At 64.9% G+C, this 20,163-nt stretch overlaps 1 protein-coding gene across 1 annotated transcript in view; it reads left to right on the top strand.

Annotated features, from left to right (window-relative positions):
• The first annotated feature begins 3,531 nt into the window (after positions 1 to 3,531).
• GPC1 (glypican 1) overlaps positions 3,532 to 20,163 on the top strand; it is a 29,861-nt gene continuing 13,229 nt past the window's right edge. The window contains exon 1 of the mRNA XM_068544104.1: positions 3,532 to 3,940. Coding sequence (XP_068400205.1) covers positions 3,775 to 3,940 — 166 coding nt within the window. The 5' untranslated portion in view covers positions 3,532 to 3,774. The remainder of the gene's footprint in view (positions 3,941 to 20,163) is intronic.

Below are 20,163 nucleotides of genomic sequence, written 5' to 3'. Positions count from 1 at the left end.
GGATCCAGAGGTGGAGGCCAGCAGGCCGGCAGCCCTAATGTGTGGATCCGGCGACCCGCTCACTCCCCATGTCTTCTGAGCAGCCAGGGCCCAGCATGCCCTGACCCCTCCCTGGCCGGAGACAGGAAGTGGGGGGCAGGGTGCTGCCCTCCAGGACTCGGGGTCACTCCTCGAGAAGACGGAAACGTGGGAGAGCACAGGCCCCCTTCCGAGATGACTCTAAATGGTCCCTTTCTTCTCAGCCCTCCCTTGGTGTAAGCAGAGGGCAAATCCAGCCCCCATCACACACCCACTCGTTCAGGAACGATGCCACTTCCTTTTCGTGAGCAAACCACTCACTCCTTCCTCCCTTCCTTCCATTGCACGTCTGTGTCTGCACGTCTGTGCCCACACCTCTGGCAGACCAGGGCCCCAAAGCAGGAGGTGGTGGTCTTGGTTGGAGCCACAGCAGCCATGTGTGGGCTCACGAGGCCCTCCCCAGTGTAACCCGGCCCTGGCTCCCAAAGCCCAGGCTGCGTGGGCATCCCTCGCCCTGGGCTGCCCCAGACGGGCAGTAGATCTGAACGGCAGGGCCGGGGCAGTAAGTGGGAGCCTGGCAGAGGCAGCTGTGTCTCAGGAACAGCGGAGTCCCAGCAGCTGGCACTGGGGCACCTCCTCTGGGCTTCATGACCAGGGATGGGGCCCCTTCCCTCTCCCAGTAACAGTGTCCACGTCTGTACAACATAAGCACTCCCCCGGGTGGGGCAGCAAGGAAGGAGGCTCTGCGGGCCGGACGACTGGACGGAAGAGGGGAAGGAACACTGCAGGTGCACAGGCATCTCCTCTCCAGGCCCCCAAAGCCCCGTGACCTGGCAGAGCCGCCTCCACACCTGGCCTTCCAGCTCCTTGTCATCAAGGCCCTCTGGCAGGGGCCAGCCCCATCCAGAGCCGGGAGGATGGTCCCGCCTGCCATCCCTCTGGGCCACAGGCCAACACCGTGGCAGGGCTTTCATCACTGCCTCCTCCCAGGCCCTGAGAATGGGCCCCCCAGGAGCTGGGTCCACGCGGGGTCACAGCAGCAGCGTCTCTCCCGCACAGGCACAGACCTCCCTCCTAGAGCCTCACGGAGGAAACAAGGAAACTAAGCCGAGTGCCACATCCAGAACCACACTGCTGACAAGTGGGAGGGCCGGGATTTGAACTCAGGCCTGTTCCTTTCGCTCCGGGACAGGACCAGGGAGTCAGCTAGCGCCAGCTACCGAGGTGATGCATCTCCTTTCCTCATGTTGGCTTTCTGTTACTTTCAGTCATCAAGTGTCCTGATGATGGAAAACTGGCAAGAAACTGCACCTGGTGGGGGGCACGCATGTGCCCTGGGAAGAACCTCCGCCCCAGCCTGGACCCTGGCCTCCCCTCGGCCCCCTCAAGTGCATGGAAGCTGAGCACCCAGGAAGCCACCCAACGTGGAGGAGACCAAGAGGGACGCAGCCAGAGCCCCGCACCCCTGGGGAGGGGAGGCTGCCCGGCCGCCATTCCCAGTTTTCCTTACAGCCATTCTCCAGAGGGACACTGCACCCCTCACTTCCCCGGCTCCCCTCGACGTCAGGGAAATGAGAGCTCGGATCCAGCTGGGGGCATGTCTCCTCACTAGGGGACACTAGGGGAAGGGCCCTGGCTGCGAGGGTCGTGACCTCTGAAGGGGAATGACACAGGGACCTTGCAGGCAGTGGTGAGGATTTCTCTAGGGGATGGAGTCATCATACACCTGGGAGGGGCGTGTGCAGGGGCCCTGCCCGTAACCACCATGTCCTGAAAACCGGCCACGTGAGCATGGCACGTGGACATTCTGGCCACACCACTGTCTGGAGGCCCAGAAACGCACTGGACGCTGACGCCACCCTGAGAAATCTCCCCGTCTGGCCGGATTAAGAGGAGGCGACAGATCCCCATAACAACAACAGTAAGTGTGTGTGACTCTATCGAGCCTCAGGCCGTCTGGCTCCTGCCTGACCCGGAAGCATGTGGCTGGAGGTGAGCTCCTGAAGAGAAGGCGGGGGCAGGGGCCAGGTGGCCTGAGCCAGGCGGGCACAGGGGAGGCATGCAGGCAGCTGTGCCAGGCACAGGCAAGCAGGAACAGGCTGGTCTGAGCGCTGCACGGGGTCTGTGAGTCACCAGCATGACCGGGTGGCAGGTGCGTGAGGAGGGCCAGAGGCCAGCACACTGGGGTAGGGGCCTCCCAGCCCCTCTCTCACACAATGACTCAGTGTCTCTGGGCGAGGGGGTAGAAGACTGCAAGCCCCCTCTTGAGGCTGCTGAGCCCACCACTCTGGGAACCCCAGGGGAGGGATGGAGCCCTCCTTCCTACCCACAGTGGACAAGCTCCCCCTGCTGTGAGGTGAAACAGTAAGCCCCCAGATTCAAGGTTTGGGCACCCTTATTGGCACATGGTGGTTATCCTGGGGTCCTCTTCCAAGGGTGCCTATTTATTTGCTTTCCCCCCATTTCAACCAATCAGGCGTCTGGGGTCATGGCCTGGTGGTCTCTGGGGCCTTTGCCCACGTATCAGGAGAGCAGGAATGGGGTGGGGGAGGGCAGCAGCCGGGAAGAAAGAAACGGAGGCGCCCTCAGCTCCCGGCGCCCGTCCCCCCGCCCCGGCCTCTCAACCTCGCTTCCCACGGCCCGCATCCCCACCCTCTGCGGCTACCAGCACTGTCCACCCGCCCTGCACGGTCCCCCGCCGCCTCGCTCACTGTTACGCCCTCCTCAGACCCCAGCAATCTGACCTGTTGTCGGCCCGACGCCATCCCTTCCCCAAGAGATCACCTGCCACCGCCCAGCGGCCCAAGCCAACGGAAAAGCTTCTGCCCCCCTCGCTCGCTTCTCGAGCACCCAAAGCATCACGTGGAGGGGACACAAAACCGGCTGCCGATCTCCAACAACTAACTCGTTGGTTGCCTCTACGCAGGAACGGGCGCGCGCGAGGTCTACTCTCGGCTAGTTTCCCACGTACAGCCCCCCACTCTCCTCCACAAAAAAAATCAAGTGTGAGCTGGAGCCGCGGGAGAGGCGGCTGAAATGGGCGCGGGGGCGAGGGGCCGTAAAGGGGTGCAGGCGGGGGACAAAAGGGACCAAGGCTGCGGGAGCGGACACGCGAGGCACGCGGCCAGGGTGCAGGAAGGCACGGCCTGATCCGAGGAGAGGGAAGACGGGAGGGATGCCGACTTCGGCTGGGGGCGGGGAGGCCCCTGATAGGCGCGCGGAAGGCGTGATGTCACGTCCGGCGGGGGAAGCCCTGCCTCAGCACCCCCGCCCCCGCCCCCACAGGTGGTGCCGCCGCCCCGGGCGCTGGGCGTGGAGGGCCCGCCCTCGGGGACCCCGGACACGGCCCGCGCGCTCCCGGCCACCCCGCTTCCCTCCAGCAGTCAACAGATCCGCGCGAGCCGGGCGGCCCCGGCAGCAGGAGGGGCGCCCCGTGCGCCTCGGATCGCGCCCCCGCGCCGCGCCCCGCCCCGCCCCTGCGCGCCCCGCCCCGCGCGCCCCTCCCCGCCCCTCTCCCGGGCCGCCGAGGGGCCGGGCTGGGACTGCGCGCTCTCCTGCCGCGCTCTGGGCCGCCGGAGACAGCGGCCGGACCTCGCGCCCCGCGCGCTCCGCGCCCAGCCGCCGCCGGCTTTTGTTGTCTCCGCCTCCCCTGCCGCCGGCGCCTCCGGACCGCGAGCCGAGTGCGCCGGGACCTTGGCTCTGCCCTTCGCGGGCGGGGGCTGCACGGGCCCGGCCGGGGGCGCCGCCGGCCCCGCCATGGAGCTCCGGGCCCGAGGCTGGTGGTTGCTGTGCGTAGCCGTCGCGCTGGCCGCCTGCGCCCACGGGGACCCTGCCAGCAAGAGTCGGAGCTGCGGCGAAGTCCGCCAGATCTACGGGGCCAAGGGCTTCAGCCTGAGCGACGTGCCCCAGGCGGAGATCTCGGGTGAGTGACCCGGTGCTCCCGGGTCTCCCCTGCGCTCCCTTCTCTCTCCCGTTCTGCCCTCGTCCGCCCTGCGCCTCCGCGCCCCGCGCCGCCCTCCCTCCGCCCGGGTCTTCTCTGCTCCGCTCGGCCGCCCCCCGGCCCCCAACACGCACACCGGCCCCTTCCCCGCGGAGCTGTCCTCGCCGGGCGGCGGACCGGGCGGTCCCCGGCTTGGTGCGTCCTCCGGGACAGGCAGGGCTGAGCTGCGGGGCCGGCTGTCGGGGCGCAGCCGACGGTGGCCGTGGGCTAGGTACTCCCACCGGCTGTGCGGGCCTCTCCGGGAGGCGCCACGGGTCGGCCCGGGGCTTCCCGGGGGTCCCCGGCAGAGGCAGCCTAGGGGCCCCGGGGAGGTCGGGAGCGAACTGTGCACTCGGGGAGGGGCGGGGGCGAGGGTGGAGAGGCTCGACCTCTGCCACCGGGAAGGGAACATCACCTCGCAGGGATTCCTGCCCAGGGAACTTGTGCTCGCCTGGCACTCAGGGCCGCCTCGGGCGGGGAGTCCAGCTGCAGGTGGTCGGCGCCTTGGATCCCGCCCAGGGGCCGTGTCATTTCTTTGTAAGAGCATCGCCGTCCCAGGCGGCCTCAGCCCTGCAGCTGCCCGCAGTCCTGCCCACACCCTCCCTGCAGGCCTCTGAGGAGCTTTGGGGACCGGAGTGAGGGTGGAGGTGGAGCATGGTGGCTAAGGATTTCACAGACGCCCCCCAGGCTTTTTCCTCAAATTGCAAATGTGTCCAGAACCACCGCGGGTCTGCGCGTCTGTTCAGGGTGCCTGGGACACGGTGGACAAGAGCGGAGCAGACCAGCTTCCTGCCCTGGGGAACTCCTCCCAAACTGGGCCGGGGTTGGGGAGGGGGCATTTGAGTAGTGACACGGGGGACATGGAATGACCACAGCCACAGGAGTTCTGAGCGAGAGAGGAGTGTGAGGGGCAAGTCCATGGCTGTGTCTTGCTGGGGAATGGGAGGGGGCAGCCAGGCCCTGGACCCTTGCCCCCAGCAGGGCAGGACCCACAGAAGGCTGCCTTGATACCTTGACAGCCCCCTGCCCCAGGTTCAAGTCTCCCAGGGTAGGCCTTCCTGTGCCTCTGTCTGCTGACAAAGCCCTGTCATTGTCAGGGCTGCCACCCTCCCTAGGGGACAGGTTTGGGGGGCACATCTGGGTGCCTGGGGCCAGCACACGTTGGTTCGTAAGCCCCGCCACCCGCCATGCAAACAGAGGAGCTAATGCCCAAGAATCCCTGGCCTTTCGGTTGAATCCCTTCCCCTGGACACCAGGGTCTCAGGGCAGCTGAGCAGCTGCCCTCACCCAGCCCCGATCTTAGACGGCACTCCAAGGTCCCCTCGCCCCACAGCTCTCCTTCACACATCCCCTCCCACTCGGCCGCTGTGTCCTCGGGACCATCCTCAACTTGATCGCATCCACAGGCCTCTGTCCCAGTTAGGCTGAGAGACAGAGTGGCAGAGTCTGGGCAACCGTCAAGGGCTGGGAGAGAGCAGGGCAGGCTGGAGAAGGTGAGGTGGGGCCGGCGGGGGGCTGGGTCTTGGCCTCCTTGGGCTGGGGCTACAGTGGGTTGGGGACCCGGAACCAGCAGAGTGCCTTGCTGTGCATGTGACCGGGGTGGGGGGGGGGGTGCGGTGTTCGGCCGCCCAGCAGCTGTCCGAGCACCGCGCCAGCCAGGGCTTCAGGTGCTGCCCCCCGGGGCCTGGACTGCACCCCCTCCCGACCAGTGCCCGTGGCTCCTCCGTCCCACCTCCAGGGGCTTCTGGGAAGCTGCTCTCCCCGACCCCCTATGGCTTCATACTCCCCCGTAAGCACCTGAACTGGAGAGTGCCCTGCAGGGCCCAGGCACCGAGGAGAGTGCCGGTGCCACGTGGGGTGAAGGAAACAGGGTGACCTCCCAAGGCAGCGGCCAGGCCTGTCCTCTCCTGCTCCGAGCAACTTGGCCGGGCTCCGTGGAACGGGCGCCCTCTGGTGGCCCCGTGGTGACACGCTGCTCTCGGGGATCCGGGCCTTTGGTCTCCTGTCCTGCCAGGCGGCAGGCAGACTTCTCCAGCCTGCGGACCCCCGGGGGTGGACGACTGGGCTGGCTGGTGGGGTGGAGACTCAATGCTTGCTAGTCATTGGAAGGGAGGGAGGGTGGCCCTGGGTCTTTGGGTGGCCTTTCCAGCCTGCGCCTGCCTGGGAGAGCAGAAATGGTGTGGGCTCATGAAGGAGGGACCATCAGCGTGCATGGGGCTCCCGTTCGTGACTTTGTGTAGTTTTTTGGATGGACGGCCAGGTGTGGCCCTGATGAGGACGACGGTCATCCCCTTTTACAGGCTGCGCAGCTCAGGTAGCCCTCCCTCCGGCCAGAGCACTATATGGAAGGTGAGGGGGAGCCGCCCCTCTAGCTGGCTCCCTCTGCAGCACTGGGGAAAAGCCCAGCCCCATGCTGCATCTCACGCACACACACACACACACACGCGCGCGCACACACACGCATGTGCACACACTTGCACGCACATGCACACACGCGCATGCGCACACGGGCCGGCCATCTTCTGTCTCTGCCTGTGGGGTTGCTCCTGGTCCCCAGATGTTTCCTGAGCACCTGCTCGGCCTCCTGACACTTGACACGGTTTGTCGTGTATCTCTCTGACCCTTCACTGAGGCCCTGGGGGCAGAGGCCACCTCTGTCTGTACTGTTCTCTGTAGTAGCCACAGAACCTGGCGCAGTTCCTGGCACAAAGTAGGTTCTCAGTCAAAACTTGCTGAAGACTCACACACGGCCTGCTTTCTGCCAGCCGTGGTGGGTGGGCAGTGGGAGACGGAGGGCCTGGGCACGGGAGAAGGGGCCTGGACTTCGGGGCTGGAGGTCAGAGGGGAGCGTGGGCCTGTCAGTGCAACACGGACTGGCGGGCAGCTCCTCTGCTCCTGGACCCCGGCTGGCCGTGGGCTCCCCACCGAGGACCACCCCTTAGCCTCCCAGCGGAAACCGCTGCTTCTCTGTGCCGTCCTGCCCGAGGCCGAGGGAGCCCGCCCAGCCTGTCCCTCAGCCGTGCGGCTCTCGCAGGCCATCTGCGTACAGCCCGGCCCCACACCGGACGGTTGTGTGCCCCCTGTCCTGTTCAGAGGGCAGAGGCCCCGTGTGCCTGGCTTGGGGCCCCAGGGTGGTCCGTGGCCTCCAGCTGAGCTGCTGCTCTGGCCCTTCACCACTAGAGCAGCTGAGGTTTCATCACCCCCAGCGTGAGGGCAGGGCTGGGGGGGGGCGGGGAGAACCACAGGTAGGGGGGCCAGGGGAGCCCAGGGGAGCCAGGAGCCGACGGGGCCACCTGCGCGATGCGGCGGCCAGGGCCTTGCTGGAGCCGCGGTGCCGGCCACGCCGCGTGCTGCTCTGAGGGGCGGGACGTCTTCCGTGGGCCTGGGCTCAGGTGCCAGCCCTGCCGCGGCGGCCTCCCCACCACCACCACCCCCAACCTGGCCTCTCTGTGCCTCCGTTTCTTCACGTGTGACACGGGAGTAGTCACGACCACCCGAAGGCTGCAGGAGGGGAGCATGCTGACGCATGCACTCTGCGGCTGCCTCAGGCATGTCCTCCCCTGTGCGCCCCGCCCTAGAGGCCCCTGGAGGGCCTGCAGGCGGTGGTGTCTGGCACTTGGGAGCCCTCATCGTGACCCAGACTCAGCGTGGCTTCCTCCCGGTGACTGTCTAGCTGGTACAGCGGATGAGGAGGGGTCTTTGCAGACCTGCTTCACAGATAAGTAACCGAGTCCGAGAAGCCCCACAGCTTTCTTCAGGGCGCTCGGCCCACGTGGAGCTCTGAGGTCTAGAGCCCAGTCTGTTGACCCCAAAGCCGGTGGCATTAACTGCTGAACAGTCCTGGGCTCTGTGTTCTCTGGAAGCCTCGTGCCACCCCGGCCTGGAGGCCTGAAATGGGGCCTCGAGGCCAGGCCCTGATGGGCCACCAGCTGCCTTCTCCTGGTCGTAGACTCCACTGTTTAGGCCGGGTTAGAACTCCTCTTAACTGGAACACCTCCTGCGCCTTCTCCGGGGCCGCCCTGCCCCAACCCCGACTGCTGCCGGTGACTCGGCCTTCCACGTAGCCGGGCCTCACCCTGAGCTGGTTCCGGGAGCCTGTCCAGTGAAGGCCCGCCGCTCCTGCCCTGCTAGAGAGGGCTGTTCCAGGGGTGGGAATCAGGTGACCCCGCCCGGGGTGTACGCAGAGGATGGCCCAGCTGTGTGCTGCTGGCCGACCCTAAGAGCAGCCCCTGGCGTGTCCCCAGCACCATGCCGGGCCAGGTCCCCCAGGAGTCATGGACAGATGTCCCATCCAGGGGTAGGTGAGTCCAGAAGACAAGACAGGTCGGTCTTGGTAGACTGGTTCCATGCCGGCCCTAAGAGGGAACAGCGTGAGCCCGTGGTGGACAGGGCTGCAGGGCCCCGGAGGCCTCCCAGGAGAGGGACTGAGGACACTCCCGCCAGGCGGCAGGTGGGCCTCGGAGCGGGGAGGAGAGCACAGAGGGTGTGTGGGTGCACCGGGCCTGTGCTAGGCCACCACGTGCATGGGCACAGGTGTCAGCCTGGCTGGTCCTGGACAGGGAGACAGGCCAGGAGAGGGGCTCACCCGAGGCCAAGCCGGAATCAAATCGGGCCCAGGCCTGGACGTGCCCAGGTGGTGAGAGGTTGGTCAGCTTGCCAGACCCTCTTCCCTGAGGCCTGGCTTGGTTCAGGAAGATTTCAGACCGAGACTCAGGGTCCAGGCCCTGCCTGTCTGATGTCTCCTTGCCTGGTACCTGGCACCAGCTGTGACCACATCCAGCCGTCAGCACGGCCCTGTGGGGTCAGGTCATCACCCACATTCGGGAGAGGACACAGGCTCAGGCGGGTGAGGGCTCCAGCCCGGGGCCACCCACCCCGTGCCAGCTGGCGGCCTTCTTGCCACGTGTGTCTAGGAACAGGCCTGGGCAGGTGCTCTGAGCTGCCTGAAGTCTCTGGGTGGAGATGGTTCAGGCGGAGGTGCTGCAGTCCTCCCCAACCCCAGGCCCTACCCCGTCCCCAGCTGTGGGGTGGGGGCTGTCCTGTCCTCCCAGCCGTGACCCCTACACTGGGGGCAGGGCTGGGGCCTCCAGCTTTCTCAACTGTTCTTGGTCTCGCCATGGGTGCCAGGGAAGCTCTGGGTGTGAGGGGTGCATACCGGCTTTCCTGGCAGGAATCCTGGAATCCTGGGTAGATCTAGGAGCCCCTGAGGGGGCCAGGCCAGCCCCACCCCAGCCCCTCGTCTGCCTGTGGCCTCAGCGTTGGCTCCCGCCAGCTCCTGGCTGGCTCACCTTCCTGGCACACGCGCCCCCTCCTGCCAGGTCGGCCCTCCCCATGCCCACCCTCGGCACACGCCCGTCACCATCCTCCCTCCGGGGCTTGGCCCTGCTACGCAGCTTCCTGGGCATCCCCAACACACCCACTACTCTCCAGGGCTCTCCCTGTTTTCCCGGGGTGCTCCCCAAGTCTGGGCAACCTCAGCAGTAAGTGTGCTGAGCACTGCCCACGTGGTGCCAGGCTGGGCTGGGTGCTGGGGGTCAGGCGTGTGTCCGCTTCCCCCGGCTGCTGGCACCGATGCAGCAGGCTAGGCGGCCTCACAGCAGGAGTTTATTGTCTTGCAGTTCAGAGGCTGGAAGTCCAAGATCAAGGTGTCACTGGGCTAGTTCCTCCTGAGGCCGTGAGGGAGAAGCTGTTCCAGGGCCTCTCGTGGCTTCTGGGGGTTGCAGGCGATCCTTGGGGGTCCTTGGTCTGTAGTCTCTGGGTTTGTCTTTATGAGCAGGTGTCCCTGTGCTGGCCTGCTTCTGAATTTCATTTTATGGAAATCAGGACACCAGTCCTATCAAGTTAGGGGCCCAACCAGTTACATTTGCAAAGACCCCACGCTCAAATGAGGTCACCTCCTGAAGTCCTGGGGCTTAAGACTCTGACATACGAACGAGGGTCGGGGTTCAGCCCATTGCAGGCACGGCGCCCCACTCTTGGGCGCATCCCGTCCAGTGGGTGGGGGTCCTGGGCTCTGGGTATTTCGGTGGGTGGCTCCTCAGGACAGAGCCGTGCCATAGGCTCAGGGTCTCGGCTCAGACGTGCGCTGGAGCCTTGGTGATGGAGTGAGGGTGTCGGGCCATGCTCAGCCCGCTCCTCACCCCCACCAGCCTGCAAGCTTCTCAGGAAAATGGCCAGAGCTCTGCACCCCATGGGCCTTAACTTCTCCAACTGAGTCAGAGGGGAGGGCCGGGCGCCACTCATTCTGACATTCAGAGTCTGGTAACTGCCGACCCGCTGATGCATCTCACTTGTGGCACGTCCCAGAACCTGGGTGGGCGATGAGGGGCCCAGCCGTGAGACCCTCATGGGGGTCAGGGGCACCCGTCTGGGAGACTTGTGACTCACTGGCACCAGTTTGTCGTGGACAGGCTGGGGGTCCCCCCCCACAAGTGCGAGGACCCCTGAGCAGGGGACACAGCATGCGGGGCAGGGTGTGGGGAGGGGAGGTGGGCAGGCAGCTGGCTCCTGGCTCCGTGGCCCAGCCGAGAACGCTGGCTGCCGATTTGTGCTAAGTGCTCCCTGGGTTCTAGAGGCTTGGCTGGATGACAGGGCAGGCCCGGCGGGCTCCATCAACCCTGCTCCCTCACCATCTGCCCTGACCTCGGCCCCCTGGAGGCCCAGCGCCCTGCCTGCCGCCCCTGCTGCATCTTGGAGGAGGAGAGCTGCACAGGCTGGGACGCCGGCAGGGGGAGGCCAGGCAGTTTGCGACCTGGCCGAGTCCGGGGCTGCAGGGAGGGAGGAGACGGAAACTGGGGTCCAGCACCAGGAGATGGTGAGGACCAGCCAGCAGCACCATGAGGCGGGCCTCCCATCAGCTCGGGTGTCGCAGTGTGGCTGAGCCCAGGGCCCTGCAGGTAGACAGGATGACCACAGCCGGGCCCGGGGCCAAGGGGAGCACCTGGGCTGGAGGAGGCCAGCACGCGGAGGCCCTGCCGGAGCCCCGGCTTGGGCCCTGCCTTCCTCACCCCTCCTGCCACTGAAGTGCCCAAGAGCCAGCCCCAGCCTCGGTCCAAGGCCCTGCATCCTTAAGCTGTGCCCTGGCCTCCGCCGGCCCATTGCCTGGCAGCCCCTCCCAGCCTCCCAGAGCGGGCAGAACGGGGTGCTTGCAGGGCAGGCCAAGTACCACCTGGTGCAACCACTTAGTGTGCAGGTGGGGAAGCTGGGTCCCAGAAAGGGGTCCCCCGTGCTCAGAGCCCCGTCCCTGGAGTAACTTCTCTGTGGCCTTGCTGCCCTGGCCCAGGTTGGCCCCAGGTATCTGGCGTGGGCACCGGGCAATGGTGCCACCCATTGAGGGGGTGCCCCAGAGAGGAGGAGGTCAGGGGCGAGCCCACGCAAGCCTGCCTCGTCGGGGCGCTGGGGGCATCCGTGTGGCCCTGTCCATAGGTGCTGGGTGTGCGTTCCAGGCTGCAAGAGTGAGGTCGGCCAGAGGACAGAGCTGGCGGGGAGGCCACAGAGCTCCCACAGGTACAAGGAAAGACGGGCCCTGGCAGACCCCAAGGCTGGGACAGGTGGGCGAGCCCCAGGAGGGGCTGGGTGGGGTGTCCGGGAGAGGAGCCGGCCTGAGAGAGGCGCACGTGAGGACTCGGGCTGCAGGAGGGCCCGGCCGGCCGGCAGGAGAAGAGAAGGTCAGGCTCAGCTCAACTCTAGCCCAAGCTCTGCCAGCCCACCACCTCAAGGAGGGCCTCCTAAGGTCAGAGCTGGTCCCGCCGATGGGCACCAAACGCCCGAGCCCCGCCGCCCCGCCTGGAGGGGACGAGGAGAGGCTGGCCAGGCAGGAGGCGAGGACCTTCACCCTCCTACCCGTCCATCCATTCATCCGCTCTGTGCTCACCTCAAGCTATGGGCCCCACCCCCCACAGGTCAGGGTCTAGTGAGAAACTCAGCTGGGGCCGCCAGCCCCTCCCGAACCCCGCAGTCCGGAGCCAGGCAGCCACTGCGCCCCGGCTGTTGGCCTGGGGGTGGATTTGGCTGCAGTGCTCCCAGCAGCTTGAGGGACAGGCCAACACGTCTCCCTGTCAGGCGGGCAGCCAGGCCCTGGACAGGGGCACCTGGCAGTGACTGTGGCCCTGTGCCTCCCTGGCGGGGACATTTCTTGGCCTCACCATCAGCACCAGAACCTGTGGAGGTCCGTGGCCTGTGCTACACCTTCGGACAGCGTCCCCGGTGCTGAGGACCGCTGTCTGAACCTGAGGGTGGCCGTCCGGGCTCGTCTGTGTGTCTGAGCGCATCCTTGGCGCCTGGGGCCACCTGTGGACATCTGGGCCCTGTGGTGAGCCGTGTGTGACGTCTGTGTGCGTCCTCAAGCGTCTGGGGCCACGGCAAGTACATCCCACCCACCTGTGACCATCTGCAGGCCCTGGGGAGACGGATGATGCCACCTGCTTCAGGGCTGGCTGAGGTATTCACTCCCATCTCCCTTCATCATGGAGTTCGGGACACACCGGACCCATAGGGGTATTTTAAAGGGGCGAGGCTCTTAAAACGTTTAGCCCCGCCGTCCCTGACCCCCCTCCCCTGGCCTGGCAGTGGCACCAGGCACCTTGCCGGTCTCCCTTCAAGTGACCTAACACCCAGGGTCTGCCACCTCCCTGTCACTGTATATTTGGGAGCTGCTGCAGGTCAGACACACAGCTAACCACCCCAGGATAACGTGGGTGTTCCCAACCAGGAGCCGTTCCCCGGGGGCGTTTTTGGTTGTCACAGCATTTAGGGGAGGGGACAGGGAGGCCGGAGACCACATGAAGTGCAGGACACTCCTGAACAGGTGGGAGGTGGCTTCCCGAAACACCCGTCCCACCCCATGAGAAGCCCTTGAACCGAAGCTCTAGGCAGGATGGAGCCAGCGGCCGAGGGGGCAGAGGGGAGGGGGCACCCCTCTGCTTTGGGGCCAGGATGGCCTTCCAGGGATGGTTCTAGAAGGATGGGCAAACTGGGATGGACAGACGTGGGTGTGAAGGCAGGTCATTTGAGGCTGGGCTCCTTCACCAGGGTGCACTGGAGAGGCCCAGGTTTAGAAGTCAGGGAGTTCTGAGAAAGAAATTACATCTCCTTTTTTGCTAACCTTTAACATTTCCTGTTACTATGAACAAGGCGACGATGGCATTCTAGAATCTGGGACTTGGTCACCAGTGCAAACTGCTGATTTTTTCACGTCCTTTACACTTTTAGCAAATATCTCAAAGTACCGTTTCCACTCACCACAGCTTTGAGTTTCTGATGGGCATCAGGCCTGCAGGATGTTCATAGGAAAGCGCATGGACACCACCTCACGCGCCTGTTTATAATGTTCCGACGGCTGCAGCACTGCAGCTAGCTTCCTTCATGATTCTCTGCGTAATTTTTTACTTCATTACTTCTTTATCCTGAGAACGGGTCTGCAGTCTTCAGCCAGCGGCCAAGGGGGCCCAGGGCCCAGAGAAGAGGAGGCCTCTGGGCGGCGGGCTGGGCCGTCAGCCAAGGCGCGAGGGCTGGTGGAGCCCCATGTCTGCCCCAGGAGAGCCGGCGGGCCGGACGGGAGCACTGGGGCAGAGCAGGAGCCCGGCCAGCTGCCTGCAGGTGGGGGTGATGGGGACACAGAGATCAGTCTCTCTGAGTCACTCGGTAGTGTTCCTTGAGCTCCTACTGTGTGCCAGGCGCTGTCCTCGGTGCTGAAATGCAGCCACAATGCCGTCTGCGTAGGGTCTGGACGGGTGTCAGAGGCTTCACGTGAGCTGCAGCTTTGCTGGCCACGGTGACCACGTGTTACTTTTGTAAACGAGAAATAACATGTGGGTTTAGACACACGCATGCGGTTTGCAATCATACATGTCGCTCTTGACCGCAGAGCGAAGACCCCTCCCAGCCTGGGGCGGCCCCTGGCCCACGTGCCGCTTGGCCACTCTCACTGTGAGTCGTGGCCTTCTCGCCCCATCCTCCCTGAGGGCTTGAGGCGCTTGCTCGGCCCCAGCTCCCCTCATGGCCCAAGGGTCCCACGCTGCCCTTGCAGGGCTCTTGCCTTGGGTGGGCCCCCCACCCCAGGCATTCCTGGCCCAAGGAACCAGCCCCCACCTCCTCTGCTACCTAGAGTTTTCAAGGCCACCCCCCGGCCCAGGGCCAGTGTCCTTTGGATCCAGTGGCCATTCCCAGTGGCGTATGTCTTAGGAAAGAGGTGGGGCCCTAGCAGAAGCCAAAACCTGGTCTCCTGGACGCGGCCATCCTGCCGCCAGGGTTCAAGTCTGGTGCCATGCTCCCTCGCTGTGTGACCTTGGACCAATTACTGAACCTCTCTGTGCCTCAGAATCCTTTTCTGTAAAATGGGGATGGTAGCAGCGCCTGCTGTGTGGAGTGGTTGTGAAACTGGTTTCTCGTGTGGAGTGCTCAGCATGGGGCTGTGTCCTAGGGGGGCGTCACGGCAGGGGGGAGCCTGTTGGAGAGAGAGGCCCATCCTTTCTCCAGAGGCGGCCGTGGGGAAGAGTGCCCCCTGGTGGGGAGGGAGGCCAGCCTGCGCCAGCCAGGCCCAGGGGCCACACTGGGGGTCAGAGGGATTGGGCTGGAGAGGAGGGGCTCCCCGGTCACTACGGCTGCTTCCTGGGTGGCGCTGTCTCATGGTGTCCCGTGTTCCCCCTTGGCTGGCCCTGGTCCTGAGAAGTTGAGAACTGGGTAGCACTGTCTCATGGTGTCCGTGTTCCCGCTTGGCTGGCCCTGGTCCTGAGAAGTTGGGAACTGGGTAGCGCTGTCTCATGGTGTCCGTGTTCCCGCTTGGCTGGCCCTGGTCCTGAGAAGTTGGGAACTGCAAGAAGAGTTGGCTGCAGGCCCCTCCTGGAGGGGCAGCCCGCGATGAAGGAGTGCTGCCCCAGCACAGGGCCATGCCGCCAGCCAGGAGGGCTCTTGGGGCAGCCTTGGAGGGTGGCAGCTGGTATTCAGAAATGAGTCCCAAGCAGAGGCCCAGAAGGCCCTGCAGGCTCTGCAGAGACGTCGGAGGGTGGGGGGAAGACAGTGCCAGCAGGACCCCACTCATGGTCAGCCCGCGGCCAGCCTAGGGGCCTGGCAGCCTGCATCAGAAGGGGCCTCTCCTTGCCCAGGTCATGTGGGGCCTGTCACTGCCCCTTTGACCCCTCTCTGGGGATGGGGCTGTCTGCCCCAGGAATCTGACTGCCTTGGGCGGGACCGTCCCACCTCTGCCTGCTGGATGCGGCTGAACAGAGTGGGGACCAAGACACTGGGTGCCTGAGGGAGCAGAATTCCCGGCCTGCTTAGAGACCTGGCCCTTCCCTGACGGATGCATCAGCTTGACCACCCTGGAGAAACTGAGCTGGAGAGGTCAGGAAATAGGCTGGCCCACCCATTCCCACTGGCCCCTAGGACCCACAAGAGGTCAGGGTCCCATCTTTGGGGAGCCGGGCAAGCAGGCAAATGCCAAGGTCACCTTACTGCTCCAGGTTGGGTGTCCTTTCTGGTGGGTTTGTGCTGCTGGCAGGAGTGTCCTGGCAGGTGTCCCTCCCGTGCGGGGGGTGGGCATGGCCGCTGGCCCCGCGGGCTCCTGCCCAGCTGCCTGACGGTGTCCTAGGTCTTAGCAGCTCCTGGCCACTGACGGGGTGGTGCAGGCTAGCAGGGTGGCCAGGCCACCACTCTGCCCTCATCCTCCAGGAGCCTTCGTCTCTGTACCTGGGACCTCTGGGCTGCTGGTGGGCCCCCAGGTGCCCAGCACTTTAATTTCCTCCCCTTCAGTGAAGACAGGGAGGCACTCGGGCCAGTGGAAGGAGACCAGCACTAGGCAACACGTTTGAGACATTGAGCAAGTCTCAGAACCCTCCCAGCCTCAGTCTTCCCATCTGTGAGATGGGGATAATTGTATCTTCCTGTTGACTGAGACAGTGAGGCCCACCGTTCTCCAAGGAGGCCGGGGGCTGTGGGAAGGTGGACCCTGCTCTGACATCCACCTCTGCCCTCCTGCCGCTGGCATGAGCAGGGTCTGAGGCCCTCGTCCAGGGAGCCTGGAAGACAGTGCACACGTGTGCAGGCCCACGTGTGGCGGGGAGTTGCCGGTGGGGAGCCTGAGTGACTTTGGTCAGGCTTCTCCCCACGCCCCACAAAGGGCCGGGCTGCCAGATTTAGCAGATAAAACTACAGGAGACCCAGTTAAATTGCTATTTCGATAGTTAATAATTCTGTAGCGTATGTCCTGAATATTTAAGTTTCAAATAAACAACAAATACATTTTTAGTATAAGTAAGCTCCACATATTTAGTATAAGTATGTCCCATATACTGGGGAGGGGGGATTGTGTGCTTTTTTGGTGGTAAAGTATGCATAATAAAATTCACCGTTTGAATGATTTTTACGTGTACATTCAGTGGCATTAAGCTCATTCCCACTGTTGTGCAGCAGTCACCACCACCCACCTGCAGAAATTTCATCTTCCCCAACTTCGTACCCATTAAACACTCACCCCCCCCACCCCGCTCTCTTCAGCGCCTGGTAATCACCATTCTACCGTCTCTATGAATTTGACTCCTCTGGGGACCTCATTTAAGTGGAATCATAACAGTATTTGTCGTTTCAAGACTGGCTTCTCGCGTTCAGCATCATGTTTTCAGGGTACATCCACGTTGTGGTGTGTGTCGGCGCTTCGTGACCCCTTAAGGCTGAATGGTGTCCGTTGTATGGATGTGCCCCGTTTGGTTTATCTGTTCATCCATCAGTGGACACTTGGGCTGTTTCCACCTTTTGGCTCCTGCAAATAATGCTGTTGTGAACGGGGGTGGAAAAGATTCTGTTCAAGTCCCTGCTTTCAGTTCTATGGGGCCAGATACTTTTATTCTGAAAAATAATGCATCGTTTATCTGAAATGCACGGTTAGCTGTGTCCTGGCTGTATCTGCGCGCACGCCCTCACAATCGTGCCTTTGGGGCTGGGCTCGGTGCCCCGACACCGGCGAGCTGGGTGTGTGCTGGACACGGAGGTGCGGCCTGGGCAGACGTGCTGAGTCAGCAGCTGGGGACCATCCCACCTGAGAACTCCCAGGGCCCTCCGGGTGGCTGTCTGCATATCGCTTGGTGGCAGAGCGTGTCTGCTCCTGCTTCAGCCACCGCCCTCCTGCTCAGGAATTCCCCTGGGACTGGAATCAAGGGAGGTCTTGCGGTGGGAGAGGCGGGGGAGGCCAGGATTCTTCTGTGTCCCTTGCAGCACTCCAAGCTGAGTGGCCTGGGCATGTCACTCTAGCTCCCTGTGTGGCGCCGGCAGCAGTAGAATGGGAGAGAGCAGTTGTCGTGAAGAGGAAAGGATTCTCAAACCCGGAAATGGCCGAGACCCTTGCAGGCACCCAGTGAGAGCTCCATCTCATCAGGAGGTGGCCGGGGCCTCTGGAAGAATAAGAGAGTCCTTGTGGACTGTGAAATCACCCCCGCAGGCCCCCCTCGCACCAGCACGCAGCTGGCTGTCATGCCGCCTCTGGGGAGGGGTCGGGTCGGGGAGGTGCTGGCTTTCCAGGGGAGGGGGAGGTCTGAGGCTGCGGCTCTAGGGCAACGCTGGTGTTAAGCCTCATTTCCCTGAATGCCAACACTGCACAGAGATCCTTTCTTTATACATATTTGTTACTCAGCACCAGGTCCAGCCTGGATGCTGGGCAGAGAGGCGAGAGAAGAGGAGGCTCCCACTAGCAGGCCGAGCAGCTCTCCTGCTGCTGGGGAGGGTGGCCAATCGGAAAGCCCCCAGGGAGGGCCGCCCATGCTCAGGGAGGTTACCGGCTAGGCAGGTGCTTTGGCCCAGAGGGACCTGGAAGGCTTCCTGGAGGAAGGGAGAGGTGAGTGGGCCTTGAAAGAGAGTAGGGCAAAGGAGAAGGGTGCATGAGATCGAGGGGTTAGCGGAAGCAGCAAGTGAGAGCTGGATGCCAGCGGGGATGGCCATGACCTTGGAGATGGCTGCCAGGCTTTGTGGGGAGTGGCTCAGTTGGGGGTGAGCGGCTGAGCCCCTCTGTTCCTTCCCCTCTGGATTTATGGAGCCGGTGCTGGGCGTGGGCCTGGGAGTCAGCCTGCCCCCGAGGGCTCCCTCAGTGGCACCCAGGGGTCTGCTCTATATTCTGGCCCAGCTGAGAGTCTGCCTGTTCAGCCTTCCCGGGGTGGATGGACGGGCCTGCGTTGGGTCTTTGTGGGAAACTGGCTGAGAGGACCCTTGGGCCGCAGCGTCCCCTTCTGCTATTCCAGGATCGCCCCGGTGGACACGGCGGAGGCAGGCAGCATCAGTCCATCTCCTGGGCTGCCGCCCTGGCCCAGGGGTTGGGTGGACGGCAAGCTAAATGGGAGAGCTGTACGGAGCCCAGGAGCTCCCACCCGGCCCCTGTTGGGGATGGCTGCGTAGAGTCCTGGGTGATGCCCTCTGCGGCTTGGCTTGGGCCAAGGATGAGAAACCAGCTCTGAGCTTGGCCTGCTGGGTGAGGCCTCCGGGGAGCATCTCACTCCCAGGCCCCATGAGAGAGCCCCCTGCCCTGCAACCAGGACCTGGGGTCACGGGCACAGAAGACGCCCCTTCATCCCCAGCTTGTTCTGAGGCCACGGTGTGAGCCCTGAACCACTGTGGGAAGGCCAGTGGGAAGAGGCCTGGCCTCTGAGCCAGAGCTGCTTCCAGGCCCACATCCAGGGGCACCCACCGCCTCGCCAAGACGCCCCCAAGCCCGGTGCCTGCCGGCAGGGTGGCCTGCTCGGGGGAGGGGGGTCCCTGAGCAGGAACTAGGCAGCAGAGAGCGGCCTTGGGAGTTACCTGGTGAAACCCCCGTCTTTAGGCGCCCTCAGTGTTCTGGGCCGCCTTGGAGAGGGCGCTTCGCTCCAGAGCTACCTGTGCAGCACGTGTCTCCGTGTCCCTGTGCAGGCCGGCCGGGGCGGGGGCGGGGGCGGGGGCGGGGGGTGGGGGGGGACCCGGCACGGCGGCACTGCGGCGAGGGGGGGGGCCTCAGTGGGTGGTTTCTCCAGTGGGTCTGGCGGGCACGGCGGAGGCAAGGAGCAGGGCTGGGGCTGCAGCGAGTGGAGGGGACTGGTCCTGCGTGTGGGAGGGCGACCCAGGAGGAGGAGGTGGCTGAGCCAGAGGAGGGCGTGGCCAGGCGCGGTCTGATATTTCCTAGGGACGCAGATCAGGACGTTAGGATGGAGGCCCAGGTCCCTGAGGCCAGAGGCTGGGGGCTGGAGAGGGCGGGGAGAGGATACGGGGAGTGACCGATGGTGGCCCTTGAGTGTCCAGACAGCAGTAGGGATCTGGTCGTTGTCATGCGGAGAGGGGACTCGCAGGCAGTGGGCTGCCACTCTCCTTCGGAGGAGAGAGCTGACGCCTCTCCCATCACCATTCTGGGATCGGCCCTGGCTCCCCTGCGCACCAGACTGCAAATGGGGAGCAGCCCCCCGTAGGGCAGGGCGGCAGGAGCCTGGCGGGCACCGGGTGGGCCCCGGGCCGTGGGAAGCTCGGGGGCTGAGCGCGGCTGCCGAGCCGGCGGCGGGAGGGGTGCGGGGCGGCCGCGGCGGTTTCCTGGGAGACGGGGGCGGTGCCGAGCGCATCGGGGCGGGGGCCGCGGGAGGAGGCGCGTCGCCGCGCGGGGAGCCGCCGCCCTCCACCGTGCGCGCCAGTGCGGCTGCAGTGCCGCCCTGGGAGGCGGCCGCGGAGTCCTCCAGCCGGTCCCGCTCGCCTGCGCTTCCGCGCACCCCCTCCAAGCCCTCCAGTCCGATCCCGCTCCTCCGCCTTTCCACGGGCGGACCCCTAGACCCCCACGCACCCGCACCCGGAGTCGCGCGCCGCCCGCCCGGACCGTCGCCGCCGCCGCCGTCGCCGCCGCCGCAGCTGGGGACGCCGCCGCCGGAGCCGCCGCCGAGAAGGGGTTTCGGGCTAAGCCCGGGCGGCGTCCGCGGAGCTGGGATCCAAGCCGGTGACCCCGCCCGGGCCCAGCCCGCCGCCCGCCCTATACCCATTTCCATCTCCGCCGTCCCACCGCATCTCCATCCGCAGGCCCGCCACCCTCACCTCCACTCCCTCCTCCTAGCCATCTTCATCTCCAGCCCTGTCGTCCCCCATCACCACCGCCAGAACCCCACCTTCAGTCCATGCTACCCCGCCCTCACCCTCACCACAAGCCCTCGTCTGCGCCCTCATGCATTTCTCCACCCCCT

The sequence above is a fragment of the Eschrichtius robustus genome, chromosome 5 (assembly GCF_028021215.1).
Source record: "Eschrichtius robustus isolate mEscRob2 chromosome 5, mEscRob2.pri, whole genome shotgun sequence".
NCBI lineage: Eukaryota > Metazoa > Chordata > Mammalia > Artiodactyla > Eschrichtiidae > Eschrichtius > Eschrichtius robustus.
The sequence above is the reverse complement of the archived record's forward strand: the minus strand, read 5'-3'. Positions and strand labels throughout refer to the sequence as shown.